General features: G+C 39.6%; 1 protein-coding gene across 5 annotated transcripts; it reads right to left on the reverse strand.

Moving 5' to 3' along the window:
- Window positions 1-18,541: 18,541 nt before the first annotated feature.
- LOC104747348 (uncharacterized) lies at window positions 18,542-20,252 on the reverse strand. Of its 5 annotated transcripts, none has more exons than XM_010468978.3 (4): window positions 19,930-20,195; window positions 19,624-19,742; window positions 19,301-19,366; window positions 18,542-18,836 (listed from the first exon to the last, which is right to left on the reverse strand). In XM_010468978.3, the coding sequence occupies exons 1-3, from the start codon at window positions 20,073-20,075 to the stop codon at window positions 19,347-19,349; spliced, it is 285 nt and encodes a 94-aa protein (XP_010467280.1). In that variant the 5' UTR covers window positions 20,076-20,195; the 3' UTR covers window positions 18,542-18,836; window positions 19,301-19,346. The 5 variants fall into 5 exon arrangements, 4 of the variants coding, with proteins under 4 accessions (XP_010467280.1, XP_010467281.1, XP_010467279.1 ...); XR_761133.3 differs by having other exon boundaries at window positions 18,692-18,836; window positions 19,581-19,742; window positions 19,930-20,194; XM_010468979.3 differs by lacking the exon at window positions 19,301-19,366 and having other exon boundaries at window positions 19,930-20,252.
- Between the last annotated feature and the right edge of the window lie 645 nt (window positions 20,253-20,897).

Raw genomic sequence — 20,897 nt, forward strand, 5'->3', positions numbered from 1 at the left:
TATTTGTTTATGTGTGCATATCGTATTTTAGGTACAAACTGGTTCTGGATGTCATGGATAGCACTGGTGAGTCGAAGTTTATTCTCTTTGGCACCAATGCTATGAAGGTAGTTAACCAAACTTCACTAGATGTTTTAGGAGGATAGTATGATGAGGTAATACATCTAATTAAATATTTATAGTTTACTACAAATAGAAACGTTTGCATTCTTAGTTTTCAATAGTAAGTATTAATGATTTATATATTTTATATATATATTAAAATGTACAGATTCAAGATCCTACCATTATGCCTACACTTTTGCAAGCATTGGTAGGAAAAACTTTTCTATTTCTTGCTTCCGTAGAAACCTCTAATGTAGAGGCTAAAGACTCTTACAAAGTGTCATACATAGAGATGTGTAATAATACATAAGTTGACAATATTGAAGAGTTTGAGTGCCAGGCTGATCCTAGGGATGTTATATCTACTAAAGTTCAGGTAATTAATTCATACTTAATTTCTGACTTTGAATGGTCATTACAATAATTATCGAAATTTGATTTTGTAGAACCAAGATTCTTTGTTGAATGAAAATGACATTGGTACATCTATTCCAACACCTTCTTCAAAACGGAAAGAAGATTGTAATGAAGATGCTACAACACAGTCATCAACTTTGAAAAAGATGTGCCTACCATCAATTAAAGTAGCCATTGAAGAGGCTATTGAAATGTTTCCTACCAATGCTTGCAAAGAGCATTCCCTCCTTTCTTTTCTGGAATCTTTTTAATGGCTTCTTTGATTGATGGTAGGCACATCGAGCATATTGGGCTCGGGATTAAATATATATGTCCAGAAAAATCGGATTTTTCTGACTCAGCCAGTTTGGGTAATAGGGTTTTTTTAAGTTTAGTCCGATCAGGCTCGGGCAGAACCAAAAAACCCTTAAACAAATATATTTTTATTTTTTTGTTAACATTTTTATTTGATTGAAATATTTGATTAATTATTATTGTAAATAAAGTTTAAAACCCTAATCCTAGTTTTCATATATACTTAAAAACCTTACTTATTACTTTTAAAATCTTTATCTATGATTTCTATATCGTTTTATCTGATTCAAGTATAAAAATTATTTAGTTTTTAACTTTTTCTTTTAAATTAGGTTGATTTTAGTGAATATTGGTGACTTATATGAATTTTAATTGATTCGTTTTATAATGCATTTTTTAAACATTTCTTTTTAAGATATGTTATAAATTTATAAGTTTAATTTTTTCTGCAGGAAACCCCGAAAAAGCCTTGTAACCCTGATAATGCCGAGCCGGACTTTGAAATATATACTTGAAAATATTTCGGATCAGACCAGACCAAATTTAAATAAATATGGGCTTTACAGGTTTTGGACCGGACAAGCCCGATTGACATCCCTAATTTGTATACATCACTAAAACATATCTCATATTTTCAGGATCACAATATTGTTAGAATACAAAAACAAAAAAACTATATCGTTATTTTATTTTTCCAGATAAAATAAAAATATTTTATCAGCAAAAAAGTAAAGATATCAAAAACATGTATAAATATCATCTTAATCAGTGTGTATTCTCTTGTAAACAGTGAGCTTTCGACAAGCTAATACAGATAGAGCTTTCGCGATTCCAAGAGTAGTATATAATAGTATTAGTATATACTATATAGTAGCATAAGATAATATATATACATGTTTAAAATTGTGCAAGGCAAAATAGTTAACGGAGGAAAACCAAAATCGTTAACTCTTGAAAATTTCTCCAGCTTACATGTTCACATATAACAACACGATTCAAATACATATCTGTTTTAAACCACCTGTCGACGATCTAGTATTTTATTGTTTTGTTTTCTAATGAATATATGTATATTAGCAGTCCATATATTTCAGATTGAGGTCAACGTTTTAGTTATTAGAGCCGGAGGTTTCCTGTTGGCTGTTGCATTACAAAGCATGTTGCCGTTATAAAAAAAATCAACATTACGTTAACATGTAAACAGTTTTGTAGGTAGAAAGATTGATTAAGAACATGATAATGAATCATTATTAATGATATTATGCAAATAAACAAAATATTATTGGTGCAGACAGGAGAAACTAAAGAAAGGAACCGTCACACCGCCATTAAATCTTCGGAAGATTTGGAGCTCGTGGACTTCGAATCACGTGCGCGCTTCCCTTTCCTCTCCCTTTCCTCTTCGTCTTGTTTTTGTATTTTCTTCACCATTTCATTTTTATTTCCATTTTTAAAGTTGCTTATTCTTTAGTCTTAGTTGCAACGGAAATGTATTATATTCTAGTTTTCTGAAAGGCTTTTTTTTTCGTCTTCGATAACTCATATAGGTTAGGTTAATTAGGGTAAATTATACTTTTAATATAGCAAGAAATGCATCTAATAAACCGGAGCCTCTAGCTCAGGCGGTAAAAGACTCTTAGCTGAGGTACCCACTATCACGAGTTCGAGCCCCGGCCACTACAGTATTCACATGCTGGCTGCAGCGTCTAGGAGCCGACATGTGGAGTGCCATTTAGCCGTCCACGTGGCTAGTCCAAGCGAACTGATAGTTTGTGTTGGTGCGGGATTCAGCACCCCTGACATACCGAGCTAAACCAGAAATATTAATTGACTATTTAATCGGGAATCTGATTAAAGACCTAATTAGGTCATTTGAAGCCAAATCGGACGAGGCTCAATATTCGAGGAAGAAATCGACTTCCACTTCTTCGCGGCGGCCGACTCAAGCAATAAGGCAGTTTTCCATATCTGACTTCATCCGATAAGGAAAGTTAATATACTATGTAATTTACGAGCATGTATAAATAAGGGGAGACTTCTCCATTGTAATCCATCCAGAATCGAATACAATAATCAAGTTCTCCTCTTGTTCTTAGCAATAAACCCTAATTCTTTTGAGTTCTACTTCTTTACTTTTAATTCCAAGGCTTAGATCTACTTTATAGATAGATAACCCTATTGAATTTGTTTCCCCCCTTAAACAAATTGATTGTGGAAACCTAGTTTCTACAATTGGCGCCGTCTGTGGGGACGCAAATCGTCTCTAGAAAAGTTACTCTCTAAGAAAATCTCCCTAAAAAGCCCTGCAATAATGTCTTCCATCGTCAACGAAATCCCCGAAGCAAACCGCACAACCTCCAGCATGCCCGATCTCACAGGCGTCGCATCCACTCAGGATAGCGTCGCAACACAAGATGGCGTTTCGACCAGGCCGGTCATCGCCGTGTACTCTCGTCACCGCGTCAACGCAATGACAAACTCGGCCGAAACCTCCGCTGAACTCCCAGTCGGGGTCAGATCAGAAGGGGAGACCAGCCAGGAAGCAGGGCGAACTCGAGAAGAGCCAGTCAACCTCGACACGGAGCTCACCGATGAACAACCCCTCAACGAAGAGGATGTGCGCGTCACGGAGCAGCAGCTCGGCGCACAGAACGGGAACCTCCCTGTTCATGCCACGCCAGCGGTCCAGAACCCGCAGGTCGTTTCCAACGAAGAGGATGTTCGGCTCCATGACGAAAGAGATCTACCAGATGATCTCCGATACCAACCGCAGAGTCGACGCCGTTGTAACCCAGACAACCCCCATCGCAAGTCTCTGCCGGACAATCGCCAACACTCAACTTAGGCGGTCTCACTCGTCGTCTCGCCTTTTCGGATTTCGGACGCACAATTCTAGCGGAGGAATCCTCCCCCTCAGACCACGTCGAGTATTCGACCGACGAATCCGAACTCGCGGATACACGAGAGCTCGGCCGCCCCGGTCCCCCGCCTCGCGAACTCCGGACCTTGCCTCGAACTCGAAGAAATCAAGTCGCAGATTAGCGGCATGAACACGCTCCTCCATCGAGCTATCAGCACGGCTCCGGAGATCGATAGAATTGTCGAGGTAACTCGGCAGTCATCCTTCACTCAACGGATAACGCGGGCTGCCGTACCGAATGTCAAGCTGAAGCTTCCAATCTACCAGGGAGACAAAGATCCGGTCCAGTTCATGACATCCTTCATGGCGACCATGTCAAAAGCACGATTCACCGACGAACAGAGGGACGCCGGTTGCTGTTAGCTATTCGTCGATAGCCTTTCCGGCCCTTCCTTGGTATGGTTCACAAGGCTCGAGCCAAACTCAATCGACAACTTCGACCAGTTGTCCAAGGCTTTCCTCAAGAATTACCGAATCCTCATCGAACGAGGCGTGACAAGTTCGGATCTCTGGGAGATGGCCCAGGAACGAGGAGAACCCATCGCCAGCTTCTTGAACAGATTCAAGGAGAAGCTGACAAAGGTCAACGTCCCGGAGGACGCTGCAATGGCAGCCTTCAGAAAGGGCCTGATCCCTGGATCACCATTACGAAAGGACCTCAACATCCGGGAACCCAAGGACCTTGACGACGCACTGCATCGAGCTTCCAGATTCGCGCTCGATGAGGAAGAGGAGGCTCAAATAGCCGCAAAAACTAACGAAGAACAACCGTCGCACCCCCCCCCCCCCGAGGCTAAAAACCGGGTCGAACATCACAAACCCCGCAAGCACCACGAACCTCAGGATCGAAAAAAAGGTGTCATCCACGCAGTCTCCGTGGCGGATGACCAAGACAAGCAGCCGTCTGATCCGAAGGAACTCTACTGCGACTTTCACATGATCCCCGGTCACTTCACACATGAGTGCGTCCACCTGAAGAATTACTTGTACGGGAAGTATCTCTCTGGCGAAGTCGAAGCTGTCTTTCAGCCAAAAAGTGTTCGCGGAGGCAGAGGTCGCCGTGGGGGATGGCGTGGCGGACGATCTAACGGAGGCCGCGGTGCAGGTGGCGGACGAGGCTACAACGGACCACCCAACGCAGTCCAACAGCCGGCCAATCCTACGAAAAGTAATTATGACCTACGCGACTCTTCGAATTCTGGGCTAGCAGATGTGACGCAAACGACACGTGTCATCCGAACAATTTGAGGCGAAATGATGCAGAGATCCGGGTAAAATCAATTAAATCTTTATGGTTCAGATCGGATATTCTCTTTCCATAGTTCAAAACATTCGAATTAATTCCCGAATATTCAGAACTGGGGGGGACTAATTGTTGGTGCGGGAGTCAGCACCCCCGACATACCGAGCTAAACCAGAAATATTAATTGACTATTTAACCGGGAATCTGGTTAAAGACCTAATTAGGTCATTTGAAGCCAAATCGGACGAGGCTCAATCTTCGAGGAAGAAACCGACTTCCACTTCGTCGCGGCGGCCGACTCAAGCAATAAGGCAGTTTTCCATATCTGACTTCGTCCGATAAGGAAAGTTAATATACTATGTAATTTACGAGCATGTATAAATAAGGAGAGACTTCTCCATTGTAATCCATCCAGAATCGAATACGATAATCAAGTTCTCCTCTTGTTCTTAGCAATAAACCCTAATTCTTTTGAGTTCTACTTCTTTACTTTTAATTCCAAGGCTTAGATCTACTTTCTAGAGAGATAACCCTATTGAATTTGTTTCCCCCCTTAAACAAATTCATTGTGGAAACCTAGTTTCTACAGTTTGATATGTGGACCACTACTCTGTCGGATATCCGATAGCTAACACATAGACCCCTGTCTTGTTGGGGAGCATTGAGATACCTGGGTTATAAAAAAAAATGCATCTAATACTCCTATGAAAGAATCACAAACAGTTTTGCTAAATATCATTCATCAAACCATTTCAAGAAATTACAATAATAATTACACAAGATCGTCATTTAGGATTCATATATTTTGTTATTTATCTTTAAAAAGTTCAAATATTAGTTATGCATTTACCAATATATATATATATATATATGTATATTAGTTATGCGTAAAGATTCATTTGGAGTGAGTCATCTTGAGATTCAGCTTAATGATTTTATCAAAGACTGAAATATTGTAAGAAATGTTTACATGACGCTTGAGCAAATATATAATACGCCTACTAAAACAACTATGATATGTTTGATAATATATTGATATTAATGTTTTTTTGGTAGAAAAGAACAATCCTAAAGCATAGAAAAAATAGCTATGAAAAATACAAAGAAGCCATTGATAAGATGGCATGCACGACCAATCTTAAAACAATAAGGGAAATTTCCACTTACACCCAATTTCTTCTAAAGTATTGACACTTACACCTACTTTCTACTATCCCTATACTTTTCTTATGTCAAATTACAACTTACACCCTCTAACTAAACTAACATTCTCTTTCTACTTTTTTTTTTCTTCTCATCTCTCTCTCTAACTTTTCTCTTTCTTTTTTAATATTTTTTTTCTTTAACATTTATATTTCAGTTTCATTACTAAATTTTAAGTTTAGTAACTTTAGTTGGTGATAAACATACTAAATTTTAAGTTTAGTAACTTTAGTTGTTGACAAACAAAAAAAAGTTAAGTAACTTGTAAATAAATATTTTTTGCACCTTTCAATATTTTTTCTTTCCACAAAAAAAAAAATTCATGAATCTAATCTAAATCAAATACAATTGAATTGGTGTTCATAGCCAAATCAACAATTTCTAAGTTCAAACTAAATTAATTAAATAATTTAGAAATTAATGAATTTATTTAACTAAAATTTCAATATGAAATATATTGTTTTTCCACATACTTTAAGCTTAAATTAGATGCATGATGGATTAACAAAATATTACATTCATAAATAGTTATCTATTTGGTGACTTTTAAGAATACTTTGATTTGTTACCAGTACCCCAAAATTCTATTAGTATCCACATGAACATGAATATATGGATTTGATGTTGTCGATGTATCATAAACCCTAAATCTCTAGAACCCGCAAATTCAGTTGGTATCCACATGACTATGAATATATGGATTTGATGTGTTGCTAGTACCATAATTATGGTCATGTGTTATGGATTTGATAACAAACTTTGATGTGTTATTAATACCCACATTTATGGTCATGTGTTACTAGTACCCACAAGTTCTATTGGTATCCACAGGACCATGAATATATGTATTTGATGTTGTTGTTGATCCTAAACCCTAAATCTCTAGAATCCACAAATTCTATGGGTATCTACATGACCACAAATATATGGATTTGATACTATCGTTGTATCATAAACCATAAATCTCTATAACCCAAAAATTCTATTGGTATCCACATGACTACGAATATATGGATTTGATATTGTCGTTCTATCCTAAACCCAAAATCTCTAGAAACCCCAAATTTTATTGGTATCAACATAACCATGAATATATGGATTTGATGTTGTCGTTGTATCTTAAACCCTAAATCCACATAAGTCATAAATCCTAAACTCTAAACCCTAAAACATCACCATGTTTAGGGTTTACTTTAAAGCTCATCCACCTTTTCTACCATTAAAATTTGCTTAGATATATCCTTAACTCGTAACCATAACACCACAAAGACACTAAATCCATATAAGCCCAAAAACGTAAACCCTATTGTAACATCTGCGAACCAAGTTTTGTAATTTTGGTGTGGGTGTCGATCGACACCCTTGGTGGCATCGATCGACACCAAGTGTTCCGGTTTGGTCGGGTTCGTTTTAATTGCTGATTGGTTCGGTTTTGGTTAATTAAAATCCCTAAATCGCATTTAGGTGTTAAGGGACGAATTAAGGGTTTTGGAGAGTCTCATTGTTGTCGCCGTTGAGTGAAAAAGAGAGAAAAGAGAGAAAAGAGAGAAAAGCGTTCTTGAGATTTTCTGGGCTTGTTCTTGGAGATTTTGGAGAGATCTGAGGCAGTAGAAGTGTTAGTTGTTGCTGGAAACGAAGGGGGAGCTTCTGGGGGTGTTGTTTTCCACGTTCCTCAATTCAATCTTCCTGTTCTTGAGGTGAGTGCTTGACCATGGTTGATCTAAGCATGAGATCTCCCTTGTTTTGTGTGATTCCTTGTTATTTGTGGTGTTTGCTTGCTTGGGTACATTGTATTTGTGATTTCTAGTGAATTCCGAGATGGTTAGACGTGTTTGGAGTCGATTCTGTGTTAATTGGAATCGGAGTTCGTCGCTGAGTTTCGCGCAGATCGTGTCTGCAGAAGAGGCATCGATCGATACCACTTTTGTGGAGCATCGATCGGCACCGTCTCGAGTAGCATCGATCGGCACCATTCCGGCATCGGTCGACACCAGTTCCTGTAGCATCGGTCGACACCGATTGAGCATCGGTCGACACTAGTACCTGCCGAGTCTTATTTTCCTGGTTTGATATATTGATTGTGTTATTGTTGTTTGTTGACTTGGGAGTCTCATATGCTTGTGTGTATAACCCAGTAGATGGGAGGATGGCCTCACTAAGTATTTATGATAATACTTACGCATCTCAATTGTTGTTTGTGATGTGCAGGTAAAGGCAAAGTGTGATCGTGGAATCAAGACGATGATGAAGGGGTGTTCTAGAGGCTTGATTGATTGTGGTCTAGCTGATGTTAGGTTGCTAGATTAAGTCATTGGAACATTGTAGGATGTTAGCTTTTGGTTATTTCTTTGTTTGGATTATGATGTTATTGGATTATTTATGTTGGAATATTATTGGAATTGTTTTATTTGGTTATCCGCTGTTACTGATTGTTGTTAGGATGTTAGTGGGTATGGGACCACTAGTAAATGAGGTATAAAAAAAAAAAAAAACGGGAAGGGTTGTTTCACCTATACCCTAAATCTTAAATCCTAAACCCTAAACCATACACCTTGAACCCTAAATCCTAAACCATGAATTAAAAATATAGACACATCATCCACATACTTAAACCTAAACTTTTAACCTTAACCCCTAAATCCTACACCTTGAACCTTAGACAATACAACTTGAACTCAAAACATAGACATTGAATCTATATACCATCTAAAGTCTAAACCCTAAACTATGGTGATGTTTGAACATGCAACAAACTTGTCAATGAATTTCATCTGGATTGCTTGTCCAGGTGGTCAGAGTTTGGTGGATAGGCTTAGAGATTAATAATGACCATGTTTGTTGTGTAGTATGCTTCTAGTGACACTTCTAAGTTCTAATATCTCTACTTCTAGCTTAAAAATAGTACAAAAACATTTGGCTAAAAGACATCTAAGTGGTTAAACTATGGTGATGTTTGAACATGCAACAAACTTGTCAATAAATTTCATCTGGATTGCTTGTCCACATGGTCAGAGTTTGGTGGATGGGCTTTGAGATTAATAATGACCATGTTTATTGTGTAGTATGCTTCTAGTGACACTTCTAAGTTCTAATATACCTACTTCTAGCTGAAAAATAGTACAAAAATATTTAGCTAAAAGAAATCTATGTGGCTAATTTATCTTGGACAAATTTCTGCTCTTGTAAAGAATAAGCAAGATATTATAAGATAAGTATCCATAACTACTAATCCACATGATTGATATTCAATGTTCTAAATAAATCAATGTTGTTAATTTTTATTTTGTTTATTAACCACTCAGGTGTACTCGACTCAGGAGCCCGGTGGCACTAGTGCAGGAGCGATCACAGGTATAACTTCTGAGATTCGAACTTAGTCAATTCAATAGTTCAGATTATATTTGTTTTTGTTTGTGGTCAAGTGTTAGGTTCTCAACACATGAGGTTTGTGTAGGGACCTTGTTGGTGGGCGGGTTTAAGTCCCATGTTATGTTTGATTCTGGAGCTTCTCATAGCTTCATTACTCCGGAGTGTGCCGTGAGTGCGGGGATCAGAGGGGATTCTGGAGAGCGTTCAGGAGTTGTCAGAGTTGCTGGAGGCAAGTTCCTGAGGGTTATTGGACGAGCTGGAGGAGTTGATATTCAGATCGCAGGAGAGTCGTGGCCAGCGGATTTGCTTATCAGTCCAGTGGAGTTGTATGATGTCATTCTTGGTATGGATTGGTTGCATCGGTATAAGGTGCATTTGGATTGCTATCGGGGTAGAGTGGGGTTTGAGCGTCCACGAGGGAAGTTGGTTTTTCAGGGTATTAGACCGACTTCAGGGAGTCTCGTGATCTCAGCCGTTCAGGCAGGGAAGATGATCGAGAAGGGCCGTGAGGCCTATCTGGTTACTATATCTATGCCAGAGTCAGTGGGGAAGTCTACGGTTAGCGGTATTCCGGTTGTGGAGGACTTTGAGGATGTGTTCCAGTCATTGCAGGGATTACCACCATCTCGGTCGGATCCTTTTACCATTGAGCTGGAACCGGGGACGATGCCGTTATCCAAGGCTCCTTACAGGATGGCTCCAGCAGAGATGGCAGAGCTGAAGAAGCAGCTGGAGGATTTGTTGGGCAAGGGTTTTATCCGTCCTAGTTGTTTACCGTGGGGAGCTCCGGTGTTGTTTGTTAAGAAGAAGGATGGGAGTTTTCGGTTGTGTATTGACTACCGGGGTTTGAACCGAGTTACTGTGAAGAACAAGTACCCTCTCCCGAGGATTGATGAGTTGTTGGATCAGTTGAGGGGTGCTACTTGGTTCTCCAAGATCGACTTGGCTTCAGGTTATCATCAGATCCCTATTCATGAGGCAGATGTGAGGAAGACAGCCTTCAGGACGAGATATGGGCACTATGAGTTTGTGGTGATGCCGTTTGGGTTGACAAACGCGCCAGCTGCGTTTATGAGATTGATGAACAGCGTGTTTCAGGAGTTTCTGGACGTGTCAGTCATCATTTTCATCGACGACATCCTGGTATATTCTAAGAGTCCTGAGGAGCATGCAGTACATTTGAGAGCAGTTTTGGAGAAGCTGCGGGAGCAGAAGTTGTTTGCTAAGCTGAGTAAGTGCAGTTTCTGGCAGCGTGAGATGGGGTTCTTGGGTCATATTGTTTCAGCTGAGGGAGTTTCAGTGGATCCAGAGAAGATTCAGTCCATCAGAGAGTGGCCGAGGCCGCAGAGTGCCACTGAGATTCGGAGTTTCCTGGGGTTAGCAGGTTACTACAGGAGGTTTGTTCGGGGTTTTGCGAGTATGGCTCAGCCGATGACTAAGCTTAGAGGGAAGGATGTCCCGTTTGTGTGGTCACAAGAGTGTGAGGCAAGTTTTGCAAGTCTCAAGCAGATGTTGACTACCACGCCGGTGTTAACATTGCCTGAGCAGGACGAGCCTTATGTTGTGTATACAGACGCTTCTAGAGTGGGGTTGGGTTGTGTACTTATGCAGCAGGGGAAGGTTATAGCCTATGCTTCGCGGCAGTTGCGGAAGCATGAAGCTAATTATCCTACCCATGATTTGGAGATGGCAGCAGTGATCTTTGCTCTTAAGATTTGGAGATCCTATCTGTATGGTGGGAAGGTACAGGTATTTACAGATCACAAGAGTCTGAAGTACATTTTTACTCAGCCTGAGCTGAATTTGAGGCAGAGGCGTTAGATGGAGTTAGTAGCGGATTATGATTTGGACATAGCTTACCATCCTGGTAAAGCTAATCTGGTTGCAGATGCCTTGAGTCGGAAGCGGGTGGCTTCGGCTCAGGAGCAGGATATGGAGGCGTTGGTAGGTGAGATTAGTGCATTGAGTTTGTGTGCTATCTCACAGGAACCTCTGGGTTTGGAGGCAGCTGATAGAGCAGATTTGTTGAGTAGAGTGAGGTTAGCTCAGGAGAGCGATGAGGGGCTGGTGAATGCCTCTAAGGCTGCGGGTGCAGAGTATCAGGTTTCTGCTAATGGTACTATCCTTGTGCATGGTCGGATCTGTGTGCCCAAGGGTGAGGATTTGAGGCAGGAGATACTGAGAGAGGCTCATTCGAGCAAGTTCTCTATTCATCCAGGAGCGACCAAGATGTACCGTGACCTCAAGCGGTACTATCACTGGGTCGGGATGAAGAAGGACGTAGCTGACTGGGTGGCGAAGTGTGATACTTGCCAGCTGGTGAAGGCGGAGCATCAGGTTCCTGGTGGTTTGTTACAGAGTTTACCCATTCCAGAGTGGAAGTGGGATTTGATCACGATGGACTTCGTGGTAGGTTTGCCTGTGTCGAGGACGTTTGATGCTATTTGGGTCATTGTGGACCGTTTGACTAAGTCCGCGCACTTTCTGGCCATCAAGAAAACTGATGGAGCAGCGGTTTTGGCCAAGAGGTACGTGAGGGAGATAGTCAGATTGCACGGGGTGCCTGCTAGTATTGTGTCTGATAGAGATTCCAAGTTCACTTCAGTGTTCTGGAAGGCATTTCAGGCGGAGATGGGCACGAAGGTGCATATGAGTACAGCCTATCATCCTCAGACGGACGGTCAGTCAGAGAGGACGATCCAGATTTTGGAGGATTTATTGAGGATGTGTGTGCTGGATTGGGGTGGTCATTGGGCAGATCACTTGAGTTTGGTGGAGTTTGCTTATAACAACAGCTACCAGGCTAGTATTGGGATGGCTCCTTATGAGGTCTTGTATGGGAGGCCGTGTCGTACACCATTATGTTGGACTCAGGTGGGGGAGAGGAGCATATTTGGTGCAGATTTTGTTCAGGAGACCTCGGAGAAGATTCGGGTTTTGAGGCTGAACATGAAGGAGGCTCAGGATCGGCAGAAGAGCTATGCTGATAAGAGGAGAAAGGATCTTGAGTTTCAGGTTGGTGATAGAGTGTACCTCAAGATGGCCATGTTGCGGGGTCCGAACAGGTCATTGACAGAGACTAAGTTGAGTCCGAGGTACATGGGACCGTTCAGAGTGGTTGAGCGGGTGGGACCAGTGGCATACCGGTTGGAGTTGCCTGAGGTTATGCGTGCGTTCCACAAGGTATTTCATGTGTCAATGCTGAGGAAGTGTCTTCACGAGGGTGATCAGTTGTTGGCTAAGATTCCTGAGGATCTTCAGCCTAACATGACTTTAGAGGCGAGACCAGTGAGGGTGCTCGAGAGGAGAGTCAAGGAACTTCGGAAGAAGAAGATTCCTTTGATGAGAGTCCTGTGGGACTGTGACGGAGTAGAGGAGCAGACTTGGGAGCCCGAGGCAAGGATGAAGGCAAGGTTTAAGAAGTGGTTTGAAAAGCAGACCGCGACTTGAGCTTGTCTAGCCGGGTCCGAGTTGTAGTCCGTGGCTGGAGCGGATACGGAGTATTCCAGCCCATCTCTCTTGATATTTGGTCGCTTAGGGGTGGTTGGTTGTGCGACTAAGTATCAAGATGAGGTGGCGCTCGGGATGCGGGTTGTTGGCTCCGGTTGTTGTATTTTTGCTTTTTCTGATGTAATTTCGTTGAGATTGTAACGATTATGACATTTTTGAGATTAATAAGATGAGTATTTTTCTTTATGTTTGACTGTTGTTGTCATGGGAAAAGAGAAATAGCTCGGGTTTCTATTTTTTTGGAAAGTTTCCATAAATAGAAAGTTTCCACAAAAGGAAGGTTTCCATAAATAGAAAGTTTCTAAAAAGGGAAAGTTTTGTGGAAATGTTGAGGTAGATCTAGCCGGGAGATACTCGTTGGCATCAGTGTTTGTTTTTGCTCAAGGCCGTGCGAGCCTAACTCACGTGATACCGATAGCTCGATGGACTTTGTGGCCAGAGAGTGGGAGTGGTATGTTGCTTCGGATGACGATCCGAGAGCGCGCTTGAGGGTGACGACCCAAGAGCGGGATATGTGAGGCTCCCTGGATACCGTAGCTGTGAACCGCGGCTCGGCAGTGAGCCGGTATGTCTCGAGGGTTGCGACCCGAGAGCGGGGGGAGTGGGCGTGTGAGACTCCCTGGATATCGTAGCTGCAGGCTGTGGCCTGGCAGTGAGCCGGTATGACTCGAAGGTTGCGACCTGAGAGCGGGGGGAGTGTGTGTGTGAGTGACTTCCTGGATGCCGTAGCTTAAGGCGGTTGGTCTGATAGCGAGCCGGCATGATTCATTGGTTGCGACCACGGACGGGGGAAGCACTGAGTTGTGAGCAAATAGTGTCTATGATGCGAGTATATTGGCTAGAGGGAGACCTCGAGGGTCAGTCGGAGGTGTGCGGGCTGTTGCGACAGTGGCACGGGAAACCTTGGCTGACAGTGTTTAGTCCGGTCTGGGGACGTGCGGGCCGTGCTGACGGTGGCACGGAGGTCCTTGGCAGATGGACGGTATTGCGGGATTCGGGGACGAATCCATATTGGTGGGGGAGAATTGTAACATCCGCGAACCAAGTTTTGTAATTTTGGTGTGGGTGTCGATCGGCACCCTTGGTGGCATCGATCGACACCAAATGTTCCGGTTTGGTCGGGTTCGTTTTAATTGCTGATTGGTTCGGTTTTGGTTAATTAAAATCCCTAAATCGCATTTAGGTGTTAAGGGACGAATTAAGGGTTTTGGAGAGTCTCATTGTTGTCGCCAATGAGTGAAAAAGAGAGAAAAGAGAGAAAAGAGAGAAAAGCGTTCTTGAGATTTTCTGGGCTTGTTCTTGGAGATTTTGGAGAGATCTGAGGCAGTAGAAGTGTTAGCTGTTGCTGGAAACGAAGGGGGAGCTTCTGGGGGTGTTGTTTTCCACGTTCCTCAATTCAATCTTCCTGTTCTTGAGGTGAGTGCTTGACCATGGTTGATCTAAGCATGAGATCTCCCTTGTTTTGTGTGATTCCTTGTTATTTGTGGTGTTTGCTTGCTTGGGTACATTGTATTTGTGATTTCTAGTGAATTCCGAGATGGTTAGACGTGTTTGGTGTCGATTCTGTGTTGATTGGAATCGGAGTTCGTCGCTGAGTTTCGTGCAGATCGTGTCTGCAGAAGAGGCATCGATCGATACCACTTTTGTGGAGCATCGATCGGCACCGTCTCGAGTAGCATCGATCGGCACCATTCCGGCATCGGTCGACACCAGTTCCTGTAGCATCGGTCGACACCGATTGAGCATCGGTCGACACTAGTACCTACCGAGTCTTATTTTCCTGGTTTGATATATTGATTGTGTTATTGTTGTTTGTTGACTTGGGAGTCTCATATGCTTGTGTGTATAACCCAGTAGATGGGAGGATGGCCTCACTAAGTATTTATGATAATACTTACGCATCTCAATTGTTGTTTGTGATGTGCAGGTAAAGGCAAAGTGTGATCGTGGAATCAAGGCGATGATGAAGGGGTGTTCTAGAGGCTTGATTGATTGTGGTCTAGCTGATGTTAGGTTGCTAGATTAAGTCATTGGAACATTGTAGGATGTTAGCTTTTGGTTATTTCTTTGTTTGGATTATGATGTTATTGGATTATTTATGTTGGAATATTATTGGAATTGTTTTATTTGGTTATCCGCTGTTACTGATTGTTGTTAGGATGTTAGTGGGTATGGGACCACTAGTAAATGAGGTATAAAAAAAAAAAAAACGGGAAGGGTTGTTTCACCTATACCCTAAATCTTAAATCCTAAACCCTAAACCATACACCTTGAACCCTAAATCCTAAACCATGAATTAAAAATATAGACACATCATCCACATACCTAAACCTAAACTTTTAACCTTAACCCCTAAATCCTACACCTTGAACCTTAGACAATACAACTTGAACTCAAAACATAGACATTGAATCTATATACCATCTAAAGTCTAAACCCTAAACTATGGTGATGTTTGAACATGCAACAAACTTGTCAATGAATTTCATCTGGATTGCTTGTCCAGGTGGTCAGAGTTTGGTGGATAGGCTTAGAGATTAATAATGACCATGTTTGTTGTGTAGTATGCTTCTAGTGACACTTCTAAGTTCTAATATCTCTACTTCTAGCTTAAAAATAGTACAAAAACATTTGGCTAAAAGACATCTAAGTGGTTAAACTATGGTGATGTTTGAACATGCAACAAACTTGTCAATAAATTTCATCTGGATTGCTTGTCCACATGGTCAGAGTTTGGTGGATGGGCTTTGAGATTAATAATGACCATGTTTATTGTGTAGTATGCTTCTAGTGACACTTCTAAGTTCTAATATACCTACTTCTAGCTGAAAAATAGTACAAAAATATTTAGCTAAAAGAAATCTATGTGGCTAATTTATCTTGGACAAATTTCTGCTCGTGTAAAGAATAAGCAAGATATTATAAGATAAGTATCCATAACTACTAATCCACATGATTGATATTCAATGTTCTAAATAAATCAATGTTGTTAATTTTTATTTTGTTTATTAACCATTTATGAGTGTATATGTTTCTGGACCAACACAAAACATGAAGAAAGGAGCTCATGGTGTCTATGGATTTAATTGTGTGGATGTTGTATGATGATTCTTTGGTCTGTCTACATTGGTATCCACACAAAAAATATCCACATGATCACATCCATAGCCACCATTCAACTGTTATTCTTCAGCTTTAAAACTCGTTTGACTCTAAATAAATGATTGATGTTTGTCCATTGAGATATAATAGGTTTTTTTCAAGTGCATCAAGTTCACAGAGAACTTTTGTTTAAGTATCTGCACGTTTTGGATGGGCTTGAATGAAAATCATGAATCTTAATGTCTAGATATGCTTTGTAAATCCCTGGAGACCTATCCATAGTTTTTCTATCACTAAACTTTGTTTATTTTTTTAAAGTGAATAGTTTTGGTTTTGGGTTCAAGGGTTTATGTTCTAGGATTTAAAATTTAGAATTAAAGGGTTTTGTACTTATTTGGTCTATGTTGTGTTATGGATAATATGCTATGGATAAAGATCTAACCAAATTTATGTATGTATATTTTGTATGAATAAACACAAGTAACTATCTATTAACAATACTGCAATTGATTATCCATTTATCATTGAACAAATGTTCAACGACAAATGGATACTATATAATCTAAAAATTCATAAAAAATATAGCAATATGTATCTTAAAATATAGAAAATATATAATCATAACATATTTTATATAAATAAATAGATTATTTGTTTTATGATAACAAATAAATATATTTTACTTTGTTAAAGTGTTAACAATAAAAAAGAAAAGAAAAAGAGAGAAAAGAATGAGAAAAAGAGGAGAGGGGCAAAATCGTTCAGAATGTGTGTGTATACTTACAAAAAACTTGTAAAAGTATAAGAAGGAAAGAAAGTGGGTGTAAGCGAAAAACTTGAATGACAAAGTATGTGTGAGTGTCATTCACCCAAACAATAATAATCAAATAAAAATAATATATAAATTAATGGAAAGGAATAAAACAATGTGGTAGAAGAGAATAGAGGTGGCGTGTGGTGTGGCAGAACTTGTTTCCAGTTAAGAAGTCGTTGCTCCTTATTTCGTAGGAATTGAGCTTCCCACAAATCTATTCTCTTCCATATAAATTTCAAATTAACCTACATATTTTAGTTTTGACATATATATACGAACATGTATATGTGATAATTTTGATATATTATGTAACGATATAAATAATATGTTGAAACTGAAATAACAAGTTTATGCCCATAATCTTGGAAACCTATATTATCGACCTAATAATTCAACTATGGATCATTTTTTTTAGTGTATTGTCATGTCTTATATTATTATCTACCTCTATCTTTTTACATTTTCTAGTTGTTTTGCCACTTATGTAACACTAGTTATAATTTACAAATTCAATAAACCAAGATTGAAATGGATTTAGAAATTGAGATGCTTCTCGTTAATATATAAACAATAAACAATAAACAATCAATCATATGATTATATCTTTAGTTGACCGTATGGGGATTAACGTAGTTAGAGTTAGATTACAGGTAACCAAACTGAAAAAAAAATATGAAAACAAAAAGCATTAACAAGAATCTGAGGGAAGTTTCTGTTATATTTCGTTTGCATGTGCAAATATAAAATAGCAATTGAATGTTTTTTTTAGTATAATGTAGGAAAAAATAATTGAATGTTCCGATAAAATGAACAATCACAGGAAAACAATTTTGTACGCAACCAGTTTCCGTACTCATCCAAGTCTACGTACAACCAGGCATCGATTCACACAAGAAAAAGAAAGAAAAAGTACACCTAAGCATTGTAGTCTTTACGAAAATGAATATATGCTTCACTTGGCATATTAAAATTTAATGATCCAATTTAATATTAGCACGTAATTATTGGGATGATTAATTATTACACCTCCCCTAATCATTCAAAGCTGTTTATGTTCTTTGACCAATTGTAGTTGGTTTGGCGAACATATACTATACTAAGTAGGAGTATTAAACTTTTCTATTGTTTCATTACAACCATAGGAGGATATATCTTTTTTTTTTTGGTGAAAACCATAGGAGGATATTATTGAGATAATAAATCGTTTATTCCGTTTCATCTTAAATTATGTTTTACAAAAGAAAAAAAAAATTATTTCACTGAACAGTGTTTAAACTTTGAATGCAAAAGTATTAGTTGTCTACCTATAGTCTTGTTTATGAAACATTGTGTTTGAGCATTGTTATGAATCTGAGGTTTCAACTGTTAGTTAAGTGTATTTTTACTTTTCGCAAGCAAGCCAATGCATCTTTTATAGGCATCCGAGATGACCTATGAACAACCAATGCAAGCGTACATTTTAAGCTTGTTTGAAGGAACTGTCACACTTGGAGAGTGCAGTACAACAGGAATCTCCAGATCTACGCTTATGTTTCAACTCCCAGAAGTAAGTGTATGTGGCAAATTGCAGCAAGATTATAGTTCGAGATTGGATAAAATGATGAGTCGGGAACAACATTGTTTTAGTTCTGATCAATAAACTTATTAATGCTGGCTGATATGCATTTTTTCTAAAACAAAAAAACTGTGCCAAGCAAACGAAAAGCTCTACAGCTAAATAATCCACACGTTGTGGAACTAAAGCTGAGTAACACAATAACTAAGTTTCATTTCTGAGGTAACCCCACGTTTTTCGATATCACATCCCAAAGTACTGATGCACGCACTGTGACATGCCACTCTTTTGTCTCTTCAAGTACCTGTCTCAAATTGCAACAAAATATACTAATCAGTATAAGAACCTGAAGGGGAGATTCATTGAGCTTAATGGCAAATATTCCTAACTATCAATTCTTCTTTACCGTCATTGTGTATCATATATGACACAACATTCTTTGTATGATAACCAAGAGATAACTCAAAGGGAGCCGAATGAAACAAAATACAAAAGTTTGTATAAACTACATTCTGTGCGTATCAAAAGTAACAAGTGTGCATCTTTATTATGCAAAGCCATAGCATAGACTGTCTCTGCATAATGTCTTTTAGCTTCATGAATATGCAAAAAAAAGCTTTAAATCAGAGAATCAAACTGAGTGTTTAAATGAACAAGATGTTTGTTATTCAGTGCTAAACAACCTTTTGTTCTGTCTATTACGCCAACACAATGTGAAAGGAAACAGAGTCTAATCTTAAACAGGAGAAGAATTGACAAGAAACCTACAAATGCAGCAGTACTCTCTTGCCCGCAACTGTAAAATCCAAGTGCATCACCCATCTTTTCCAATTCCTATCAAATCCCAAAACCCAAAATTGTTCTTTACAAATCAAGAAGGAACAACCAAAACCACTTAATCCTACTCAAACGGAGAAACAATAACAACACCCCAACGCGCTAACCAAACCCCACAGTGATAGATAAACAAGAAACAAATTCATTCAAAAACAGACTCTCATCTTCCCAAAATTATCCTAAAGAATCCTAAGTAAAGTAAAACACTCACAAAGAGGACTACTAGCGATCCTGACAAGTGCGTTGGAAGGTACCGTTAGACAGCTCGCAGAAAGCCCTCAAATTAACATTAAGGTGAGATGTGAGTTGAGAAGCAGCCACAACACTGTACAGAGGCAAGAACGACTGTGTACAACCAAGTGCTCCTAGATTCCTGAACATATATATTCACAAACCCCACCAAAATATTGATATAAATAAATCTGAATAAAAGCAAAAGATTGACCATTCCGAAATCGAGGTACGAAAAAATCTTCAATTTCGTGAGATCTATAAATGGGTTTTGATTAGATTCTACTGAAATTGATCAAGAGACTATGATGGAGCTATAGGGGACAAACCTGGAAGGTGATGAAAAGGTGAAGCGACGGGAGGATGGAGGAGGACGGAGGCGGGGAAGCGCCGTAGACGGAGAACGGAGAGATGGTGATCTAGCGGTGGCGGAGACGAAAGAGCGAGCAGCAGATCCTGCACTGCGCCAAGCCATTTTTTCTACAGACTGTGTTGCAAGGAGAAGTGAAGAGAGAAAGAGAGCGAGCGGAGAGGTTTTTGCTAGGGTTTACGGTGAAATGAATAGTGTGACACTCTCTCGATGAGTTTGGTTGTACGGATGTTTAGTGTGGTGTGCACCGTAGCTGATAATTACACCATACGATTATGTTGGGCTGAGAACTGAGTTGAATCTTGAGCTATTCTAGGCCCGTTCGTTATACATAAAATCTAGACCAATCAATTTGTCTTATGCATTTTTGTTCATTAACTTCAATACAACAATGTACTTTTCAATTTGAACCTTTGTAAAATTGAAATTTTATATCCAAACACTATGCAGAAACTAACATTGACTTAGTTGATTTTATTCAACCATTAATTTTTGATGATTTAAACCGTTATTATTATACAGTTGATATAGTACGTGATTGGTTGATTGAAAGTTGAACTGGGGAAAGGTTGGAAGTAACGTACTAATCCAGCTTCGATATATCCTGGAAACAAAAATCATAGTTGTGTGGGAAGTCTGTTAGTTGGGATTTTATTCAATTGATTTATCTGATAGTCAGAAATGCAGACAGTCTAACTACATGGGATAGACAGTGTGGTGATCCTTCAGGGAGAAATCCAATCTGAAACACTTTGATAACTTTGATGCGTTTCTATCGGGACTAACCGGATCAGCCGATAGAGTTTATAAAAATAAAAATAAAAATAGAAAAAAGTTGAAACTGACGTTGTTTTGGTTATGGTGTACACTTAGATTCAAAATGACGTTATTTTGAATTTAGGTTTGCATTATAGCTAAAACGGCATT

The sequence above is a fragment of the Camelina sativa genome, chromosome 15 (assembly GCF_030686135.1).
Source record: "Camelina sativa cultivar CO46 ecotype springtype chromosome 15, ASM3068613v1".
In the NCBI taxonomy this organism is placed as follows: Eukaryota; Viridiplantae; Streptophyta; class Magnoliopsida; order Brassicales; family Brassicaceae; genus Camelina; species Camelina sativa.

Excerpts from the sequence above, each read along its gene's own strand:
- LOC104747348 (XM_010468977.3), bottom strand. The coding sequence starts at position 20,075 with ATGGCTTGGCGCAGTGCAGGATCTGCTGCTCGCTCTTTCGTCTCCGCC. Across the intron at positions 19,743-19,929 it reads ACCTTTTCATCACCTTCCAG|GAATCTAGGAGCACTTGGTT; the intron begins GTTTGTCCCCTA and ends ATATATGTTCAG.